This window comes from Arachis stenosperma, chromosome 1 (assembly GCF_014773155.1).
Source record: "Arachis stenosperma cultivar V10309 chromosome 1, arast.V10309.gnm1.PFL2, whole genome shotgun sequence".
Classification (NCBI taxonomy): domain Eukaryota; kingdom Viridiplantae; phylum Streptophyta; class Magnoliopsida; order Fabales; family Fabaceae; genus Arachis; species Arachis stenosperma.
Genome location: NC_080377.1, coordinates 4,273,035 through 4,296,464, shown reverse-complemented (window position 1 = coordinate 4,296,464; position 23,430 = coordinate 4,273,035). Strand labels below are relative to the sequence as shown.

The 23,430-nt window shown below is 32.1% G+C and overlaps 2 protein-coding genes across 2 annotated transcripts; both read right to left on the bottom strand.

The window, feature by feature from the left end:
* Positions 1–6,556: 6,556 nt before the first annotated feature.
* LOC130937708 (altered inheritance of mitochondria protein 32-like) lies at positions 6,557–10,482 on the bottom strand. The gene is made up of 5 exons (XM_057867100.1): positions 9,981–10,482; positions 8,459–8,544; positions 8,078–8,383; positions 7,892–7,975; positions 6,557–7,225 (listed from the first exon to the last, which is right to left on the bottom strand). The coding sequence occupies exons 1-5, from the start codon at positions 10,347–10,349 to the stop codon at positions 6,772–6,774; spliced, it is 1,299 nt and encodes a 432-aa protein (XP_057723083.1). The 5' UTR covers positions 10,350–10,482; the 3' UTR covers positions 6,557–6,771.
* Positions 10,483–17,038: 6,556 nt separating this feature from the next.
* On the bottom strand, positions 17,039–22,313 carry LOC130964308 (WEB family protein At5g55860-like). Its single transcript, XM_057889869.1, has 4 exons — positions 22,070–22,313; positions 21,732–21,794; positions 21,000–21,213; positions 17,039–19,309 (listed from the first exon to the last, which is right to left on the bottom strand). Exons 3-4 carry the CDS (start codon positions 21,177–21,179, stop codon positions 17,525–17,527), a joined length of 1,965 nt encoding a protein of 654 aa, XP_057745852.1. The 5' UTR covers positions 21,180–21,213; positions 21,732–21,794; positions 22,070–22,313; the 3' UTR covers positions 17,039–17,524.
* Positions 22,314–23,430: the final 1,117 nt, after the last annotated feature.

Here is a 23,430-nt window from a genome sequence, read left to right as displayed (position 1 = left end):
ATCTAAATGAACATGAGGAATTGATATGCCTAGGTTTTGAAAAGGTCATAAACTTAAATGTAAATGTACTTTTAAATGTTTGCGAATCAAAAGGTCAATGACCTATTTGTCATTTTCTCTTTTTTTAATTGCTACATAATAATAATAATAATAATAATAATAATAATAATAATAATAATGATGTAAAAATGTTCTATATTTCAAGTAATAAGATAATTAGAAAAATGGAGACACATCACACATGACAATGACTAAGCTTACCTAGTAATCTCCAAATTTCTTGTACTTTCCATAGTACATAGTACAAGATGTGATCTCACTCTAACGCTTTATACTTAAACCACATCAGATGCTATAATTTTACAGAGAGCATGCCTTCCTTTTGAAAACATTATCCAATTTGGAATTTATTTGGTGTACGAATCTCAAAACAAATCATCATGCCAAATATAGAGTCTAATTAAATGATTTAAATCTGAAAACCTTGTTGAGTCATGGCACCAAGATTCAAAGTTGAGAATTGACGAGAGCATTGGATTGTCCCGAATTCGACGGATGGGTTTAACTGGAATGTTCCTATGTCACTTACAACATCAATGTTGTGGTAAAAAAAAGGAGGTGCCACCAATATAGGAGCTAAAACCACAAGAATTAAACTACAAGTTTCGCCATGCCAATAGAATGAGGATTAAGAGCATATCCTCCAAAGCTGGTTGCATATTTTTCGAGCTTCGAAAACAAATCCTTCACTCGAATCATTAAAAAACTCCCATAACAATGAAACAATAGTCCTATTTCATTATCTTTCTGTATCACAAAAGAATCAAACTTCACAAATTCTTGTTCAAATCTAAGTGAGATCGTAAACAATGATTGAGCACACACTTTCTTCCATATGCCCCAATTTTTTTGTAGTATGGTATTTTGCAATTTTGAAAATTTGGTTGATGTTTGGAACTTTGGATAAAAACTAAATGATTTTTTAGGGTGCCCAGGCTTAAAACAGAGCAGGTCAGCCCATCATGCCAAGTTAGCCAAAAATAGGAGTGAGCACAGATTGATTCCGATTTAGAGTGAAATTAGAACTGAACTAATTGAATTGTAATTGGTTTGGTTTGGTTTGAATTTATATTTTTTTGTGTATATATTCGAATTAAACCAAATCGATTAAGAACGGATTGGTTCGATTCGAGTAATTGGGTATCGAAGAAACAAAAATTCATAAAAAAATCCAAAATTTTTATCTTAAAAATTCTGTAAGTACAATAAACATGTAAAATTAATAGAAGTAATTTAAACATGATAAACACCAAATATATTAAGAGAAAAGCTCAGTATACAAGCGATTAGGGCTTATAACTATTACAAGTTCATTAACGCCTAATCCACCAAAACGTACTGCAACTCCTATGTCACTTACACGCGCTATATTCACGCCGTTTCACGTTTTTTTCCTCTTTTTCTTCTTCTTCTTTCTCCGTGCTTCCTCTTCTTCTTTTTTTATGTCTCTTTTTCTTCTCTTCCTCCCTCTTTTTTTTATTGAAATTTCTTCTCCTCTTTTCGTTTTCTCTTTCTCCTTCATCAAAATCACCAGAAAAAACGAAGAAACATTATTCAAGGTACGTTTCTTGCCTTCTCTTTCTCCTTCTTCTTCTTCTTCTTGCTACACGTTCTTCTTCCTCTTCCTGTTCTTTTTCTTCATTTACGTGCTTTTCTCTTTGTTTTCTTTCTTCGTTATTCTCGGTTTCCATTATTTTTTGACATCAAGCTCTGATATCGTTTTTGAAGAAGAAGAAGCAGCAGCAGAAGATGAGGAGGAAAAAGAGAGAGAGTTCTTATGCATAAGGTGTACTTCAAGAATTTTGGGTGTTTCTAAATCTTTGGGTGTATTTGTAATCCTTTAGGTGTATTTCTTAATCCTTTGGGTGTATTTCTGTATTTCTGTAATCGTTGGTTTATTTCTGTAACTGTTTGGGTGTATTTCTGTAATTCTTTGGATGTATTTCTATAATTGTTGGGTGTATTTTGTAATCGTTCGGGTGTATTCTGAAGTTCCATCATCTTCAAACAATTTCAAGCTTGATTTCAGAAACCATGAAAATAATTCTTCTTCTTCTGTAACGCGCGTATTAGGCCCATCTTCTTCTGCTTCTTCTTCTGTAACGCGCGTGTTAGGCCCAACTTGTAAGACTTGTAAACAAAAATGACTTGTTAAAATCTGCAGCAGAGGTGTAAATTTAATTTTTTATCGGTGTATTTATAGTCTGTGTTTGGGTGTATTATGCAGATCTCTATGCAGACCGTCATATATGGGTTCCAATCTATCTGGATCACCACTTCATATTATAGTACCTGTAAATCAGACATTTGAATACACCAGAGAGAGTTTAATTATGGAAAAAAAATTACTTATAATTGGATCAAATATATTTACACTATGTGTTCAATTTCTTACAAGAGTATTAACAGTTACATTAATCAGTGACAATTCATTAGAATCTATTGACAAAATGGACTCAATAACAATGAGGATGGCCGGACAGTCTTATTGCATCACTCTCCTCGCTCATATTTCTGAATTTCTCACTCAACAGAGGGTTGCACACTTTAGGTCCTTGATTTGCTGTAAACAAAGCAAAATTAGAGTTAGATATATTTCTATTATGAAAAACTGATTTGATCGAAGAATATATTTGTTCTTACATTTTTTTCAGCTGGTTTTTGCCTTCCATTTTTACTGCAATGAAAATACACCCATAGATATCAGTCAGATACACCCATAGATCAACCACATACACGCAAACCGATTTTATAAGTTTAATGAGATCAGTTCAAATGATGTTCAATTGACTCAAACAACGATAAATATACAAGCTCTAGCAATATTACAATGTCAAGCAATATACACCTAAGGACAAGCAATATTAGAACAGTTGCAACAGTTGATTATATTACATGATATGGGTTCAGGAATATACACCCAACAAATACGCCGTATACACCCAACAATCATATACACCCAACACATTACCCATATACACCCAACAATCAACCATATACACCCATACAAATTACTCCATATACACCCATAAATTAAGCAATATACAGCGAAAAATCAGTTACGAGAAGAACTAGAACAAGAAGAACAGTAAAACCTAGAACCACTTTGAAGAACAGTAAACCTAGAGGAACTTACAAGAAGAGTAAAACCTAGAAATAGAAGAATAGTAAAAACAGTGATATGAGATTTAGAACAAGAAGATCAATAAAACCTAGAATAACATAGAAGAACAGTAAAACATAGTTCTTCAATTTCGAAATCAGAATCAGAAATGTGAAAAATGTACAAGATGAGTAAAACAATAACGTACCTTGAATAATATTTTGTTGATGGTTTCTGCTATTATTTGCGACGAGTTCAAATGTCTCTTCAGTTTGGAATGTTGCTCGAAACTTGAGGATTTGTGTTATCTTTGAAGGAGAAGAGGAAGTGGAAGAAGTGGAAGAGTCTACCATTACTCGAAGCGTACGTAACCGTTTGAATGGGAGCGCGTGAATGTTACGCTCCATTCAATCCCTCTTCATGCGCGTGTATTGTTTATGGGCTGGGCCAACTTGTAAAACTTGTAACTCGTTTTTGCTTGTATGTGTAGCAGGCCCGATATATTAAAAACTAAACACGTTAAAATCCAAACATATTAAATACCAAAGACATTAAAATCTAAACATATTAAATATAAAATATATTAAAAGCTAAACACATTAAAATCCAAACATGTTAAACACCAAATACATTAAAAACTAAATACAAAAGTGCAGTAAAGAGACACTCAAAATCATTAAAAGGAATATATATTTTTAAATTTTTTTATTTAATTAATATATGGTCAGTTCACGGATTGATTCAGATTTTGCACCTCCAAAACCGATATTCAAACCAATTACTAGAGAGAGCCATTGATTTAGTTCGGGTCGAACCCGATTATCCGTTGGCTCTAGAACCAATTTAATTAGTTCGGTTCAAGTTCGGATAAGTAATTAGGTACAAGCTACCCGTACTCACCCCTAGCCAAAAATGCTAGTTCCTCACACTTTTTGGCTAATTAACGAGTTAATCCACCTATTTTTTAATTAATTAAATTAATCCAAAAAATTATAATTAAAAATAAGTAAAAATAAAAAATAAACAAATTACAATACATTTTTTATTATCTTCTAAATTTCAATTTTAATAAAATTGTTTATAATAATTTTTGTCAATAAAATTATTTTTGTTTTAAAAACAAGTCACAGCATTTAAACACATATATAAAAATATAAAATAAAATAAATAAAATTAAAAAAATTTAAAATTATATAATTATTAATTTTTATAATACTAATTATTCTTTTATTTTAAAAAAAAATTCGAGTTGAAAACTTACCCATCCTTCAAAACCCACGAATTTGACCATATAAAAACCCGACCCGTCCTTTTGACGGGTTTTATTTCGGCATGGTGAATCTAGTTCGTTTTGCCAATTTATACTACTAAATTGCTGAAACTTACAAGGTATTAAGTACAAATTTAATACGTGTAGTGATTTATATAAATATAAGACAAATTTGCAAGAATTGATTTAGAGTAATCTGATTATTATGTTTCCAAAAATATTATACATAAAAACGATCAAATATAGTTTTTTCTTCGTTTTTGTTTTTTGCTATAAAAGTATAGATTATTTAAATTCAATAGAAAAAGCGTAAGAAGAAGATCACTAAAACTCAATAATGTTCGACACATACAAACTAAGACATCGTTCAAATTTTTATTAAAAAGAATTTAACAGGACGAAATTCAATAAACAGAAGAAAGAAAAAGTACTCAACCATGAATTAAAGGAAAAATAAGGTAAACATAAAAAAAATTAGTCACCAATCAATCAGTCTAAATATATATTTGACATTTCATAAATAAATTATGAAAAAGTTTATGGGTCAATTATTTTATTAAAATTTGAACAGCATTTAACAAAAAAAAAATAATATTATATCATTAAATTTAATATCATACCATTAAAAATATTAACAATGAGTAATTAATGATTATAAATTATAAAATTTACTGAACACTCCTCATAAATTATTATACTATTTATTGGTGCGAATTTAGTTCGACCAACATTACGATGGGTGGAAAGAAAGTGAAAATAAGACTAAATTCATAGACCCATTAAGGCAATCCATGATAACACTAAAATTAATTGTTTCGACACAAACATTGCTGAGCGTTGAGGTCGAAGAAGAAGAGAATAAATAAAAACGATTGAGCTAATGGTGCTATTTTTTCGGTTGAATTTCGATCTTCTAAAGTTTGAATTTCACTTTAGAGAGTAAAATGTGATTTTTCACCATTGATTTTATAAGTGGAGCCAAAAATAAATATGAAAGAAAAATTATTCAAGAATAGAAGATCGCACTTTATTCTCTAAGGTAAAATTCAAACTTTAGAGGATCCAAATCCTTCTCGGCTTAAGATGATATTTCATGATTAAGTCATGGATTCAGTATAAAGTATATATTGGAATACAAAATACACATTGAAAATAAATTGAATAATACATGTATTTAGAACTGTCAATAAATAGGGTAGGATAGGATTTAGACCTTATCCTAATTTTATCTGCGGGTTAAAAATTTTATTAAAACTCTACTCTACTTAATTCGTGGGTTGAAAATCTTTCGATCCTAATCTTACCCATACCTTAAAGTTCTAAACCATACCTTACCTTATTCGCAAAAATATCAAAATTTTTTAAAGAAAATATAAAATTCAATCATTAAAAATTTCACAGATATTAATAAATGTTCTAAATTACTGAATTAACTAATTAGTTTAGTAGTTGTTCACTTATTACAAATCATTACATGAGAGAAATTGTGACTTCAACTCTTATTTCCTTTACTATATATTTAATTTTTATAAACCTGTATTCTACCCCATGTTTGAATTGGTTGTCACATGAAAGGTGATAATCGAAATAGTGAGATGAACATCTGACTTAGTTTTCCAACTTGGTTTATTTGTTCCTTACGGAGACTATGGGATGGACCATGTTATTAGGCCCACGTATGAACAAGTGTTAAGAAATATATAATTTATTATAAACTTTAAATCGTTCTTTATGTTTCACAAAACCAATCTATTTTATACCATGCCTGCATTTTTTTTTGTGTGCAGAAATCAAATCAATTGGTTGAAAGCGAAAATAAAACTTTATTTTCTTACACAAATTTGTGGGGTAAAAGAAAAAAAGAACATTATAAAACTAGCCAAGCAGGATTCATACCTGACAAAAGAACATTATAACAGCAACCATGATACGATGAAAACAACCCTCAGTGAAGGAGACTTAGATAAAACCACTACAAAGGGTTTCAAGAATTCATAATAACGCGTCAAAACTAGTTTGAAACTCAATAGAAATTCTGAAGGAGATGCAGGACATATATTAATAAAATATAAAATTGTAAGCATTTCATTGGATTTGTAAAATGTAACAAATCAATTTCCACACAAGCAAACTATGTGCATTATAAAAAATGAAAATTCTACCTACTTCAGACTATTGTAAATTCAAGAATCATATACAACATAGTATCCACATAACCTCCTCTGCTGACTGCACTAACATCAGATAAAAGGAAGCTAATTAACAGAGATGAAAATGTGATTTAATATGTGAGCCAAAGCTAAATACAGTGGCCAACAAATTATTGATTCCACTAAGCTCAGCTGTTCTTGTAGCAGCGATAGGCAATAACAACCGACACGGCAGCGCATACGACAGAGAGAGCAGCATAAGTATCTTCTAGCTCCCAGTAGTCAAGCCATGTTGGAATGGAACAAAATTTGCGTGATGCTGCTTTGCCATTACTTATCCGAGACGGCACATTCTCTCTGAACTCATCATCATCAGTTAAGAGCTTTGCCTCCGTCTCAATGGCTCCAGCGATCTTCGTCTTTTCTAACGACACATGATCGTCCTGATGGCAAGAGGAATATCTGTTATCTTGGCAACAGGTTGCAATGCTCTCTTGGAATTGAAACGCAACAGTGCCTGTTGTATGATTGTTTGTATCCATGAACTCTTCTGTGTTTTCTTTAAAATTTGTTACACTGTTCTGATGAATCCTCTGTTCTTGGCTCTTTTTTTGTTCTTCTGCTGTCAAACCAATTTGGCCCCTTGATGGCAATATTGAAAAATGATGCATTAAAATTAGCAAATCAAATCAGCATACTTTAACTCTCATCACATGTCATTATATTTTACCAACTTTTCAGAATGCCAAAATCAGGTCTGAGCAGAGAGGGAATATACCACAAGAAATACAAATCATAGACATCATAGAGCTTAAGGGAATATGTCTCGTTTCGTGATGCAAATCTCCAGTAACATACCAACAGCTTAAACTCGAAGAGCTAAATCATTGCCCAGAAGAGCACCATTTGTGCTTTTAACTTGTAAGAAGTTTAAATACTCACTCTGTTGTTCCCTTGTATATGCTAATATCACTTTTTGATATATCCTTGGATCAATATATCTAGATACATTTTATATCAAGAATTCGAGGTGTATTGAACCAGATGACAGTAAAAGAGAATAAAGGGAGTAGGTAAAACCATAAATGGAACATGCTACTTAGAGCTGTATGGAGTAAAAACCACATAACCTGATAAGTATTAACAACTAAAGCTCAATATGCTATACTACAAATTTCAGGACAAAATGAGAGACCAAATGTTAAACCAGTGATGACAGTGTGTTAAGCGTTTTCTTTCACAAAACAAAAAACAGAAACAATGTCATGGATAAAATGCTAAAGAAGAAACTGCACAGAAGATAATTACCTCCATAACGAGTCCAAAATTTCTCCTTTAATTATATGTTGTTGAATCAACGAAGGTACATCTTTCGGAGTAACATATCCATACCTACATAATTGAGTTGAAAATGAATACTTGTCAGCTCAAAATATTGAACTGTTAAAATGTTCTTTTCCAGCTTCAAAGAAGAGATAGAAAGTTCAACCATACCAATGGCCAGTGGCTTCTCCATTGATGCTTGACCCGAATATAATGACATTTCCTCCACACTTATGCCTCCCAATGTGAGAGCATGGGCTAACAAACACTTTACCTTGAAGACCAAGTAACTCTATCTCTTCCCCGAACCTACTAACCAAGACAGGTCCACAAGCTCCGCATCTCCGGTCCCGGGATCCATGTGAACACACGAACACATATGAAGCCAACAAGGCTTCGGGGTTGCCAGGACGCCATTCTCCATCGTTGACAAGAACTTCTTCGACGAATGTTTCCACATCAAAATGTGTTAATCGCCTGAAATTCACCAATAATTGCTGTTGGTAATGAGAAAATTTAAAAAAAAAATTACAAAATAGAAGTCATGCCAACCTGTATCTGACCATGTCTGGAAAAATTAGCATATCACCATTGGATGTTTCGGTTCCATCATGTCCCTCGCAAATTGTTAAGAGGGTCTAGTAAAGATTGAACAATCCTAGTGTTATTTCATTGAAACAAGATTGAACCAAACTTGATTATCAAAGATAACTGTCAGTACCATCAATCAGAAATTTGCACATCTATATGAATAATTTGTGTATACAGGAGGTTAGGACCGTGCACCAAATTGATCTTTGAGATTCCAGTTGCACTATTAACGTCCCTGAGATTGATCTCCCTGCACCATAATAGTCCATTGATTCCTTTTTGATAGCAACTCAACAAATGGAGTGATGTGCTGGTACCATCAATGCCATGCTGGACACACGTAAAACAATGTCATTTGGTTTTGATGCCCAATGAGAGCATATGAGACATTGTTTTGTTATGTTGGACATCAAAACGTGTTGCACAAAATATAACAAAAAGATATAGCATTCGCTTTTATTGAGCATGAAAACCAAATGACATTGTTTCACTTGTGTCCAGCGTGGTATTGGTGGTGCCAACACATCACTCCGTTTGCTAAGTCACTACCAGAAAGGAGTCGACTAGTCGAGGGGCCATTATGGTGCCCAGAAATCAATCTCACACATGTTAATAGTGCAATTGGAACTTCAGAGACCAATTCGATGCACAATCCCAATGGAACTTAAGAGACTAATCTTCTGAGCAGTGATAATGAACCCAAAAAATAAGAATACTCGTGGTCTTATAAAGAACCAATTAGAATTTAATTTGTATACAACCATATAAGAAACAGATATATAATTTTTTGAGGTGTCCATAGGCATCCAAATTAATCTAAAAGTGAAAAACAAGAGTTAAAGGCATTAGGGTTGGGGTCGGACTACAATAAAAATTTAAAAATCAAAGATGATAAATTGGATTTCAACACTGCTAACGAGAGATTAATTCCTCTTAGGTTGTTTAGTTATAGAAGTTATTGATATAAGAGATCATGATACTGGAAATCTGACTTATGTAGTTCGAGTAATCGAGTGACTAGTAACACATAACTCGAACTTGAAAGCGTTATCCAAATTTGCTGACTTTTTAAGCTAACTAAAGTTTTTATTGTTCCATTCTTTTTTAACCAGAATGGCGAAATATTCAGGAAAAAAATTAAAAAAAAAAAAGAATATTTCTTAGTTTTTTAATGTATCTTCTAAATAATATTTTAACGTTCAAAACAAATTATAGAATCAAAGTCATTTAGTGTCAATTTTTTTTTCCTTTGATATTTTGTCAAAGAATCTTTTAGAAATAAAATGTTTGTTTATTAAAACTGAAATGTCATCACTCTTTTCAGTTTTCTATTTTACAGGATTTTAAAAACAGAAGAAAAAAAAAACCAAACAGATCTTAATCAGTTAATGGTGTTTCTCACTTTACCCTTTTCTATTTTATGTACTAAAAAAAAAAAGCAAATAAATTAAATCCCTGAAACGGTCACATTAGAAGCGTGTACCTCCTTCTTCATGCGACCTTTACCGGAGGCGACGGCGGCGTGGAGCAACCGCGGCAATCGGTCAAATTCCCAGGCCTCAATCCGCGGCGGCCACGCAGCGGGACTCTTGTAGCAGAGGAACACGTGGCGACGGTAGAACTCGACGGTGCCAGCGAGTTGACCCGGCGGGAAATCGGGCCTGGTAAACCCGAAGTCAAGAAGATCGTCGTCGTGGTTGCTGTTGTTCTGGAAGGTTCTAGAAGAAGAGTCGGTTAGGTAGGTATCGTTAGATGCTGGGTATGTGAAGGGTGCGAGAAAGGCGTTATATTCTGTGTCCTTTCGGTCGCTGCTGTTGATGCCAATGCTGCTGCTTGTTCTACCTAACAACATTTTTTTCAAATCTTCTTTTTCTTTTCTTTTTTTTTTTCAGGCCACTTCAGAGCGTTTGAAGTTCGAGGATTTTGAGGTTAACGATGAGAGCGGCGTGTGTGTTTGATGTGTGGGAGGTGGAGAGTGTGGAAGTGACAAAGGAGAGAGAATGAATGTGATGCGGCGAATCGAGGAAGGATATATATAAAAGAGAGAGAGGGTGTAGAATGTTCTTTGTGTGGGAATCAAAAAGGTCAACCATTTCGATGTGGGTGAAATGACGTGTCATGTCTCAATTAGTTCCACAAGTCTACAACAATATGCTAAAATAGTAAAGTAACCAGTCATGGCTTTTTAATTTTTATATGATTATGGATAATGTATTTTACGCATATGTGGTGCAAACATGAAATTATATAAATATACTTTTTCTTTTTTTAATTTTACATTTTCTCATTTAAGCATGACAAAATTTTTCTAAGCACAAAAATTTTTGCCGAGAAAAAGATAAATAGATCTTTCATTTTTTGTCTCGCAAATATTTTCGTTTTTAACCATTTGAAAATATTTTTAAATTCGTCACCTCCTTAAAAGTGATACGGATTAGTCCCTTTATACAAATTCTCGTTCTGATGAGTTGGTGTTACGGGTGGACACACGTGGCATATGACTGGAATTGTAATTTTGAAAATTGGACAAAAAAATCCTCTTCTCTCAAAATTACATGGTTTTGTGTGACAACCAATTCTCCGGTCCGTTCTCTCACTCCCCATTCTCTAGCTCCTTTACCTCTCTCGCAACCACTTCACCTTCCAGATTCCGGGACGGTCTATGCTTTACACTTATCTATTTCGATCTCTCGTTCAACAACTTCACGGGTTCCGGAGTCTTTCATCTCGTCCGATGAGTTATCGATTGAGATTTTCGTGAAAATGGAGGGGTTAAGGGGGCTTTCTGTTAGGTTCAACCAGTTCGAAAGGTTGCTCCTGTAGTCATTAACGGAGATGGTGAATTTGGAATTGTTGGATCTGAGTTCGAACAACTTCTATGGTACAATTTCGAAGAGATTCTAAGAATCTTTTGAAGGAATTGTTCTTACAGAATAATCACTTCACAGGTTCTATTCTATTTACTCTCAGCAACTATTTCAACCTAGTGGGATTGGATTTGAGCTTCAACCACCTGAATGGAAGTATCCCTTCCACTTTGGGGTCACTCTCCAACTTTAGAAACTTGATCATATGGCTGAACCAGCTCACTGGTGAGATTCACGGGAGCTAGATAATATAAAGACGCTGTAGAATTTGATCCTGAACTTCAATGAGCTAACAGGAAGCATCCCTTTACCTACACGCAGTTGAATTGAATTTTCCTTTCGAACAGCAGGGGGCAGGGTCACAGAAAAAATTCCTCTGAATTGAAAAACTTTTGAATTTGTCGGTCTTGAAACTTAGCAACAACTTATTCTTCGACAGCATTTCGCCAAAGCTGGACGAGCTTTTGGTTGGATCTCAATACCAAAGTTGACCGGAGCAATCCTGTCCAAGCTTTTCAAGGAAAATTGCGGTGAATTACAGCTTGGATGGAATGGTAGTTTGAAACTCGACAAAAAAAATCCTTCTTCCTAGTATGCTACATGTGCATTCGTAATGTCAAGTCATCTCAAACTTTTTCCTTCGATTTGACCGAAGCATTTGCACAGAAACTTAAAAATATTTTTAAATAGTTACTCTTTTTCTTAATTTAAAAAATGTCTTTTTTTTTCCATAACATTAACACTCTACCATCCTACTCTTCAATCCTTTCTCTCTATAACTATAATGTGTTGTTTAATTATTTTAGACTTGTAATTTTGAATAGGAAAAGTATGAGAAGCTAATAGAATATTTATACAATGTGTACAATGGAGGTTTATGGAATATTAGAGATATAATCATTAGTGTTACCTTTTTTTATCAACTGAAACTTTTGGGATGAGTGGTAACATGACATAGTATTAGAGCGCTAGATCCGAAAGGTTAAGAGTTCGATTTTTTGTGAACCCAAAATCAATTTAATTTTTTGAGAAGATGTTTATTATCCCTAGTAGTCGGATGGTTATTTTAGATAGTATAGAGGATGTTCATTTTATAATTCAATAGACTATTGTACACATTGTATAAATATTCCATTATCTTTCTAACGAGATCCAAATAAATAATATTTTATTTGTATATTATAATAATATTTGTAATAATATTCTGTGATTTTTTTATTTTTTATTAAAATTTTCATATAAATTATCTAGGGAATAGAAAATAGGATCTGACGGAGAATCATTTTTCCATAAGAAATAAGACCCTGCAAAAAATATTAATGGGAGGCAATATTTTTCTAGGACAGATGCCGAAGATAAAGATGAAGAATATATCTAGAAACAAAAACAAAAAATAGAGAGACATCTCCGTTCCTGTCTTGCCCTGTTGCTCTCTCTATTTTTACCCATCAATAATTTGATGAGGCAAATTGTTGGGTAGCTCCCTCGGGTATAAGTGGTGTAGCCTACTACGTCGAATTTATTTAGAATTGTTTGTAATATTTTTACGAATTTGTTGGAGGTTAATGCCTCCAAAGTACGGTGCATTTTTAACTTGTATTAAAAGTAGTTGAATAATTTTAATAAGATTTCGTTAGAGAGATAATGGATTATTGAGTTATAAAATAAATATTTTTTATATTAGAATAACCATTCGAGTATTAGGAATCGAACTCTTGACCTTTCGGATTTAACGCTCTAATACCATGTTATAATACCACTTATCCCAAAAATTTTAGCTGATGAAAAAAGATAATACTAATAATTATATCTCTAATACTGCATAAATCTCTATTACAAATATTTTATTGACTTCTTATACTTTTTCATTTTAATAATATATACGACAAGAAGAGAAGTAGTTGTGGTGTGCAGTGTGGTTTCTTATAGGAAACAAAATATATATTTCTTTCATAAAAAAGAAGTGTAAAAAATAGTTTATGATACTATTAGTAATAAAGAATACATTGTAGAATATCTTACATATTCATATGTGAGTTTTTTTTAAGTAGCTACTAGTAATTTTTGATAAGTAATTAATAAATATTTTGTTACTAATATTGTAGTGGTCATGTAGTATGTGTTATGCAGAATTTTATATTTTGACGCAAAAACAATTATTTGACATGATGGAAAAAAATTATGGCAGTTTGACAATATCAACATAATCTTTAGTTTAAAATCTATTATCTAAGAGCAGAATTAATTCTCTTTGTGAGTACCAATTTTAAAATGTATTAAAATATCTTGTTTGACAACAAAAACAAAAAATAATGAAAGAACATAATATTTGGCAGAATGGATATTTCAATAAAAATTTTATAATTATTTTTATGTGAAAATTTTTTTTTTTTGATCATTAGATAATGAATTGTAGGATTAGATTTTGATACTTGTCAAAATATTATTTTTATTTAAAATGTGACCAAATAAATAAATTACACTTTTATACAAAGTATCTTTATAAAAAAGATGTTTTTGACATCTTTATTTGAGTAGTTTTCATTTAGCAAAGTTTTAAACATAAAACAAATAGTCTGTAAATATGAAGTAAAAATGGGAATAAAAGGCAAAATTTCTCCGAAACAGGTGCAGGAACTTGAGCAGAAATTTTCATCCTATCCTCACTAATTCCTGAATTATTAAATTTTTTTAAATATCCTTAATAATTTATTTCTTATATAGATTTTTTAGTCATTTTACAAACATATTGAAAAATCTAACCCTAATTTAAAAAACGTCTTTTTTTTCTTTGCATAACATTAATAATGTGTCATTCTACTCTCTAATTCTTTCTCTCCATAATTATATGGTATATTATTTTATATTTTTGAATTCATAATTTTGGATAATACTCTATTTGTATGTTATAATAATATTTGTAATAAATTAATAATGTTTTGTGAGAAGTAAAGAGACATCTTTGTTCCTATCCTATTTTATACTGTCCCGTTATCATCTGTATTTTCGCCCATCTAACTTGATGGGCGAATTGTTGTAGCTCCATCGGGTGTAGGGGTGTAGTTTACCACGTCAAAATTTTATTTAGAATTGTTTGTATTTTTTTACGAATTTGTTGAAAGTTAATGCCTCCAAAATACGGTGCATTTTCAAATTATATTAAAAGAAGTAGTTGAATAATTTTAATAATATATACGAGAAGAAGAGTAGTTGTATTGTGTAATGTGGTTTCGTATAGGAAACAAAACATTTATTTCTTTCATAAGAAAGAAGTGTAGAAAATAGTTTGTGCGATAAAGAACTTTAATATCATATCACGAAACTATTCATCCCAAAAGCGTAACCTGATACGACAATGTAACACTAATGATTATATCTCTAATACTTCCTAAACCTCCATTGTACGCATTGTACGCTTAAGCCATTGGTTCCCAATAATAAAGAACATATTGTAGAATATCTTACATATTCATGTGTTTTTTTTAAGTGGCTAATAGTAATTTTTTATAAGTATTTAACAAATGTTTTGCTACTAATATTGTAGTGGTAATGTAGTATGCGTTATGCAGGAATTTATATTTTGACGTCAAAAACAATTATTTTATATGATTAAAGGAAAAACTATGGTAGTTTGACAATATCAACATAAATTTTTAGTTCAAAATCTATTATCTAGAAGCAGAATCAATCCTCTTTGGTACCAATTTTAAAGTGTATTAAAATATCTTATTTGACAACAAAGACGAAAATAATAAAAGAGCATAATATTTGGCATAATTATAAACATCAAACAAATAATCTGCAAATGCAATTCGTAAATAATATGAATATATAAATCTAACACTTCTCAAAATACCAAAGTATTTAATACAACTGTTTAGTTTTTAAAGAAATTCAAAGAACTTAGGTTTGACAATAACATAAATTGACAAGAAAAAAAATGAAATTAAACTTGCAAAAAGAAAGATTACATAAACTAACTTACAGAAAAAAATATTACATAAACACAAAAAAAGTAAAGACAAAATGAAAGGAACCTACAAAAAACAAACTTAGACGGGATTTTGCCAAGAGACGCTCAACTACTTTACTCATTGAGCAAAAGATTTACACTTGCTACTAAGTTATGTTATTTTTTATTATTTTATATGTTAATTATCAATTATATAATAAAAATATACAGTATTTTTGTTAATATTATTTTAATTTTATACTTATTTATATTTAAATTAATTATATTTTTTATTATTTATAATTATTAATATAAATATTATTAAATATGTATAAATAAAAATATCAAATATTTTTATTTTATTTTATTTGTATTAAGATAGAGAGACTCGAACTCGCAACCTCTTAGATGAGTATGGGAAGACTATGCCATTTGAGTTATTAATTATAATATCATTATTCTTTTTATGATTATATGATATTTATTAAATATTATTTTTCAATAAATATATATAGTATATAACAATATAATAAATATAAACTAATTAGTTAGTTACTGAAATAAAAATTAGTTACTTTAGTATAAAAATAAAATTAAAAGATTTTTATTATGAACAAATACTAGTATTTTATATACTTATTTAATGATAACTAGAGTATAATTTGTTGATTACAATTTGTTGAAATTTGATTGTTTTTAAAATATTAATAAAAATATGTATTTTAAATTATAATTTTAGACTTTTGATTATTTTAAATTTTTTATTTACGTAAAACTAGTTCTATCAGTTTAACTAATAATTTATCGGTTGAACTAATAAATCAATAAACCAATAATTTGACTGATTCAATTACCGGTTACTATGCGTCTAATATCAACTGTCTGTGTTAAAGTCCGTTGTTCAAACAGTAACTAAGTTGGTCTTGTGTCGAAGAGGTCTTGTGTTAAAGAAGGCAGGAAAATTTTGCTACTTGTGTAATTCTCTTCTTGTTTTTGTTTATAATGTGTAATAAACATGATCTTTTATTGTAACAGTATGCTACAGGTAAAATTACTTGATAAATACGATATTAATGTTTGTATTTATTTATTTATATTCATTGCTACTAATGGAAAACAAAAATATATCAGGTATCAGGTAGAATGATTAAGAATATCTCTCACATGGATATAGACACTGCACAACTAATGAGATTCATTGTTAGATTTTCTTCAACAAGACGGATTAGGAATTTAGATAATTGTTTTCTCATGTTTTTAATTATTTTTATTGGAATTGAGGAATTGTGTCTCAAATCTTGGAAAATATACTTTTTAATGCACTTAAAGAAATTGCCTCTAATTTGAGGTTAATATTTGGAAATGAATCGCGACATATTTAATATATTTATGTTAATACATATCGAAGATATTTAAGTTAATATTTTAATTTAGATAGGATTTTTATTTCTAAATTATTTCATTAATCTATCAGAATCTATAATATTGTGTTTCCACTTTAAAAAACAGCATTGCTTAATAATCTTAGAAAGACTTTTATAAGCATTTTCTTATTATAACTTGTTTATTAGTTATTTTAAACACTCAGATTCTTTTCTACACGATTAAGAATAGTATTCTAACATGCTGCGCCAGTTTTAATCAATGCATAAGCAAATGACTGTATGAAATGACTTTGCACAATGTGTTAAATTAATACTCTTAATAAATAAAAATAAAAGAAGAATGAAAAGATTCACTATTTCCATTTTTCAACATAATACAATATTACAACAGAAGCAATGCTAACGATATACAGATACACTCACCATTTGATATCTACAAACCACAAACATACATTATGGTTCTACCATCTCTGTCAAACGGGAAATGTGGCTGTAACAGATATTTTCCAAGCATTTATGGATTTATCTAACAAAGATTATATACTAAGCCAAATGTGGTGTTAAGTCACACTGTGCTTTACAAGTTTCCAAAGTATGCATGCATATTTAAATGATATTGCTTCCCGTGGAAGGGTTGCTACCACCAAACATGAAACCTCAACATAAGCAACATAATAATACAATAGATTACATAATCTACTTGGTTCAATTTACACTATTAACACTTCCCATAATCCATTCATTTTTCAACTACTACACACAGATCATTTTTTGTTTCCCTCACATTCAAGAGCTGCACAAACTACACAACAAATCTCAAATTTCATGCAAGATTCTCACCAGGCAAAAAAGAAGGAGATCCACCTTCAACCTGGTTTTTCTTCCTGTGGAAGATACCGCTAATGGTAGGCACAAGGACTTTCTTTGAAACTGAGACCTTCTCTTTCTCGAGCTTCTTCGCCTCCATTTTGTGAGGAGGAGGGTTCTGCTTTTGAATCCTGTAGTGCTGAGGAGATGATTCCGATGACACCTGAGTTTCGGCCAATATTCGAGAAGCAGCTTCTGCTGCCTTCTTCTGCTCCCGCTCACTCCACCTCCGAAGCTCGCTCTCCACTGCCTTCTTTGCCGCTTCAGCCATCTCGGCCTTTTTCAAGGCCTCCTGTGTTGCCGTCTTCATATCCTCGATCTCCTTTTGAGCTGTCTCTAATCTTTTGATAGCTTCATTTTCACTTGCCTTCACAGCCTCAACCTGTGCCTTGGCAGCAGCTACTTTCATGTCTGCTAATTTATCAGACTCCTCAACTTTACGACTTAGCGACTCGAATTCCTCTCTTGAGATTGTAATTTTAGCACCAGATTCGGATGTTGAGGCGCGCGCAGCACTTGTCCTTTCAGTTAACACCGTAATCTGGTCAAGGGCACTAGCCTCTGCTGCTTTTGCTGCTTCTGCATCTTCCAGTGCAACTTTGAGCTTTTCCTCTGCATCTTCTAATGCAAGCTTGGTAACTTCAGCCTCCTTCATCAATTCTGTGGCTTTGTTCTTCATGTCTTCTGCTTCCTGCCGTGCATTTTCAGCTTCAGATTGCAGCTGGTTCAGTGTTGAGATCATTTCCTCAGATGCACCTCTAACTTTAGATTCTTCTGCCAAGCAGGCTTCAAGCTCAGACTTACTTTTACGAAGCTTGACATGCAGATTCCCGACAACAGATTCAGTTTCAGACTCTTTCTCCTTCAATTCCAAATGTTCCTTCTTTACATTCTCAAGTTCCACCTTAAGAGCTTCCACCAAGCTCCTAAGAGAGCTTTCCTCATCTGCTACCTTATGCAGTGACTCCTTGGCATCATCAAGTTCCAGAGTGACACTTTTCACGGAGTCCAAATCCTGCATCCTTTTATTTTCCATTTCCTTTTGCAGAGCACCAATTTCACTCAATGTCTCCGCCAGCTGTGCTTCAAGATTTTTGGCAAGCTCAGGATTGAACTCTTTCTTTAAATCAAGCAATTTTTTTTCGGATTGTTCAAGGGTGGCTTTATATGATCGTCTTAGAACATCTTTCTCAGCTAGCACCATTGCTTGCTGCTGATGTGCTTCAACAGATGCATGCTTGGTTTGTTCAATTGATTCCTTTACAGCAGTAATTTCTTTAGACAGCTCAGATGCTCTTTCTGAGTTTTCCTTCATCATATTTTCTGCTTCTGCTACTTGCTTGAAAGCAGACTCTCTTGCATCCGAGGAAGAATCATATTCTTGACGAATCTTGCTGAGTTCTAGCTTTGCAGCATTGAGTTCTGTAATGATGGATGCATGCCTCTTAACTGCAGCTTCAAGCTCTTCTTTCCAAGCACCATTTGTTCCATCAGAGTTACCATACTTTACTTCTTTAAGCTGTTTCGCATGATCCTTTGCAGTGTCTGTTGCCATGATCGCTAGTTCCCTGGATTCATCGACAACTTTTAGCTTTTGTGTCAGTTCCTCGACTGTCCTTTTAGCCCTTTCAAGCTCAACAAGAGCTTGAGCCTTAGTAGTTTCAGCATTATTTACTTGTTCCTTTAGTTTGTTCAACTCTTTCTGGGCTATATGAAGTTGTGTCTCCTTTGCCAAAACACGCTGATGAAAGAACAAGGTTTGTAAATAGCAAAAAGTAGAGGACAGAATAAATTCAACTAAACTTGAAAGGAAGGGAAATAAATCATAACCAGATAACCTAGTTTGTGGTTAGAACAGCCTAAGTAATTAGAAAACTTGAGATTTGTGGTGCCCAGTTAAACAAAGATTCCTTCCTGAATTGAATTTGATTAACTTGAATTGAATTTGATTAACTAATATCCAGAGATATATAAAACCAGAAAAAGGCTCCAGAAAAAGGCTCATGTACAAACAAAAGGAGGAAAGAATTCAACATGTTAAAAGAAGTCCAAGGTCGTGTGCATATAAACCATTCTTAGAAAGGTGAGTTTGATATGATTGATTATGTTCATGATTTCAACATAAGCACAAAAAAGATGGCACTGCCGTGGAGTCAAAGAAGCTTGTGCACTGTTTCCTGAACTAAAAGAAAATGTAACCTAATTCCTGAACTTTCTTAAATGTGAATGATTTTGGGACTTCTGATTCCACGCCTTCCTCCTCTAGGCTCCACAATCAAGAAATGCATAAGAGATTGCAATTGGACTCGATTCCTCCAAGCTGTTCTGACTCCTTCATCAGCCTCTTCACAGATGCACAGCCAACATTGCACTGCACTGAACACAGTGCAACATAGGTACCACCACCACTTCCAACAACATTTGCAATGTTTTTAAGGAATAGGCATGAGATGAACCCACATAGGCCGCTATCATAGTTGAAAAGTGCTTGAAGTGTGAGAATTTACCATCATCACCGGTTATACAACTTCCTTGTTCTCCAAGGGTTGATCAGCGGAGGAGATTGTCTTGGCCAAGTAGTTGTATCCTCAGTTAGTTGCAAGAACATGCTGTTCTCCTCTAGTGTCTTCATGTCTCTCTCCTTTCTTGGCACCTCCTCTACCCACATTTAGATCTATTCAACACTCAAACTTCTAGGTGGATTTGGTATGTGAATTTGGTCACGCAACCAGTCATCTTACCTCTTGTCCTAGCCTCTTAACTTCTTTGAAAATGGTGGCAGTTTATATTCAAATTTGAGATTTCAAAGCGGGTGGATTTGGGGCGGAAGGAGGAATCTCCTAAAAGGTAGACATGTGAACAACATGTGATAAAATGCATTTTTCTGTTCCAAATATGGCAAATATTTTCTTCTTTCTTTTTTGGTTTCCCAAGGGTATCTAACACTGAACGTAGTGACTAATCCCTTTGACCCTTCCCAATGGCAAAGGCTGACCACAGGATGCTTTCCATACCCAAGGTGGGATTTGAACTCCCAATATCTTGATTAAGGGACCAAGTGATGAGCCACCAGGCCAGACCCACGAGGTTAACAATTATTTTCTAGTTTTGGGACTAAAGTTCATATAAACCAGAGTTCTGGGGATAAAATGTATTTTTCTGTTCTAAATATGGCTATTTTTTTGGGCAAATCTGTTCTAAATATGTATTAGCAAAGAATTACTAATACTATTTATTTCCCTTTTTGGCTTAAGAATTAAAGCGAGTACTTATGTTAAAAACCATAACAGGTTTATACTGCAGTTACTACTTCATTAACTTTACAGGATACACTTAGGAGATATGCAACTTTTAGATTTAGTTCTACCTACCACAAGGGGTTTGAAGTTTGTACCCTTACAAGGCAAAAAGTTACAAAAATTGACAATTACCTCAGCAGAATAGGGTTTTGCCTTCTTAATGAAAGGTTTTTCACCAGAGAAAGCACCTTCACCAAATAAAGAGACAGCATCTTTAACAGATTGAAAAGGAGGACTGGTGTCAATCTCTCCAACCTCTGGCTTTGTTGCGTTGGGTGAGTCGGTAGCACTTTGCCGGATTTTAGCTACCATTGTCCGCTATATCTAAATATTATGACTGTAAAACCTGTTGAACAAAACACATGTTACAAGAAAGAAGACAAAATGAAATATAGATCATCATGAACGGGTAGCATATATAAAATATGAAACTCAAAACAATGCCATGTGACAGAAATTTATTTACAAACCTACACAAAGATCATTGCCCAAGATACCAAATAACCATTCACATTGACATTATGAAAGACACAGAACCAATGAACCATTCCCCCACGAAAAATAACACCATCAGATAATAAACCCCAACAACAAATAACAAATTATATTGCACTCTAATAATGCAAGTTATTTATATCTATACAAAAACCCATTCTTCAAAAAATTCAGAGCCCAAACGCATATCCAAAAGTTGCAGAGTTAACTATAGTGCCTTCACTATCACAAACACCAACAGCTCAAATTTACTCTCTAATTTGATTCTAAGGACATTCCGGTTCAAACTTCTAAGCACAATCTTCCAAAATAATAGCAAAACCAAACAATTAAAATTTTAAATCTTGAATGGATTTTCTCGATACTCACCAACACACACGGGAGCGTAAAGAACACTTCAAATTCGAAGTCCTCCACGGCGGTCAAAACGACCTGAAAACGACATAAAAATCATCAAAACACGGAAAACAGAGCTTTAAATTGAAACGACAACCGACAAAGAAGAACGCAGAGAACAATGACAAAGTAATTAAGTAGTAGTAGTAGTAGTAGCTTGTTCCGACAAGTTCAAACAAAAACACACAAAATAAAACCCTTAAAATACTTCCAAAACCCAGAATTCCAAAACCAAACAAAAGTTTTCAACTTTCACCTTAAACCCTCCCAAACAAAATTCATTCAAAAAAAAAAAAAAAAGAAACACTCACCTTTCAGGGATGATTACTGAAAATAACTGAAAATCTCGAGATACTAGAAGAATCAGAATCAATCGCTAGTATTATTGAGTATCTACTATATAGAGAGAGAAAGATAGAGAAGAGAGAGAAAAGTGATGGAGTGGGTTTGAAAATGAAAATCCGAAAGCTGTTGAAGACAAAAATTTCTGTATCAGCTCAAGTCGGGTTCAGCGAGGTGTGAGTGTGTGGAATCAGGTGTGGGCGTTTCTATTTGAAAGTACAAGTTCCTTGCTTTGAGGGCATTGAGTTTGAGTGAAATGACTTTTCTGTCCTTGGAGTACCACGCATTAAGCACCGCGTCACGGGTTTCACACTGTCCAAATAAACAAGTCCCAGAAGGTTAGAAATGACTGAGCAAAAGAAAACAAAGAGAAAGAGAGTGACGGAGAAAGAAAAGTATGTTAAATTGTTAGGACAGCAAAAAGGCATTTCAGCCTTGTTTTTCTAACTTTGTCTTCCAATAATTCAGAAAAGATTGAACTTAAGAGTCTATAGGAAAATTATAACATTTTTCATAAATAAATAAGTCTTCTGAAAATTTATTTTAATTTAGATTTATTTTTTCATAGGTTAAGATTATAAATAAAAAATATTAAAAATACAAAAATTTAGGTTTTTAATTCATTTATTTTTTATTTATTAAATAAACACATTTAAAATTTTTAATTATTAGTAATTTTATCATATATTTTTAATACATATAATAATTAAACCCTTAATTTAAATATATTTTTTCTTCAAAAAGAAATCTAACGTCTTTTTCCCTTGTTGATATGAAGTTATTATTTTTCTTTTCTTTTAAATGGCAATTATATATTACCAATTTACAACTGCTCATAAAAGGTTCAATCACTGCAATGAAAGGTGGAGGCTTAAACATCCCCGTATAAAATTGCATGCTTAAAATTTTGATCTTTTATACTATTGCATTCCACAAGCAAATATGTGCGACAACAACAATATATTGACATTCCTTTTTATATTATATCATAATTTAATGGACTAAGAGTTTGTTTGGATATTATTAAATTCTTAAAAAAATATTTTTATTAATATTTTTTTAATATATTTAAAAAAAATAATAATAAAAATAAAAGTATTAAAAAATAAAAAATATTTTTTTATAAGTTATAATTGATATATTTTTTAAAATATTTTTTACTTAAAAATATTTTTAACATAATAAATAAATAAATATTTTTATATTATTGTATTTAAAAATAATTGTTAAAAAATATATTTTTATATAAAATATCTAAATATAAAATTATTTTTATATTTTAAATTTGTTTAAAATTTATTTAAAATATTTTTATAAAAAGTCATCCAAT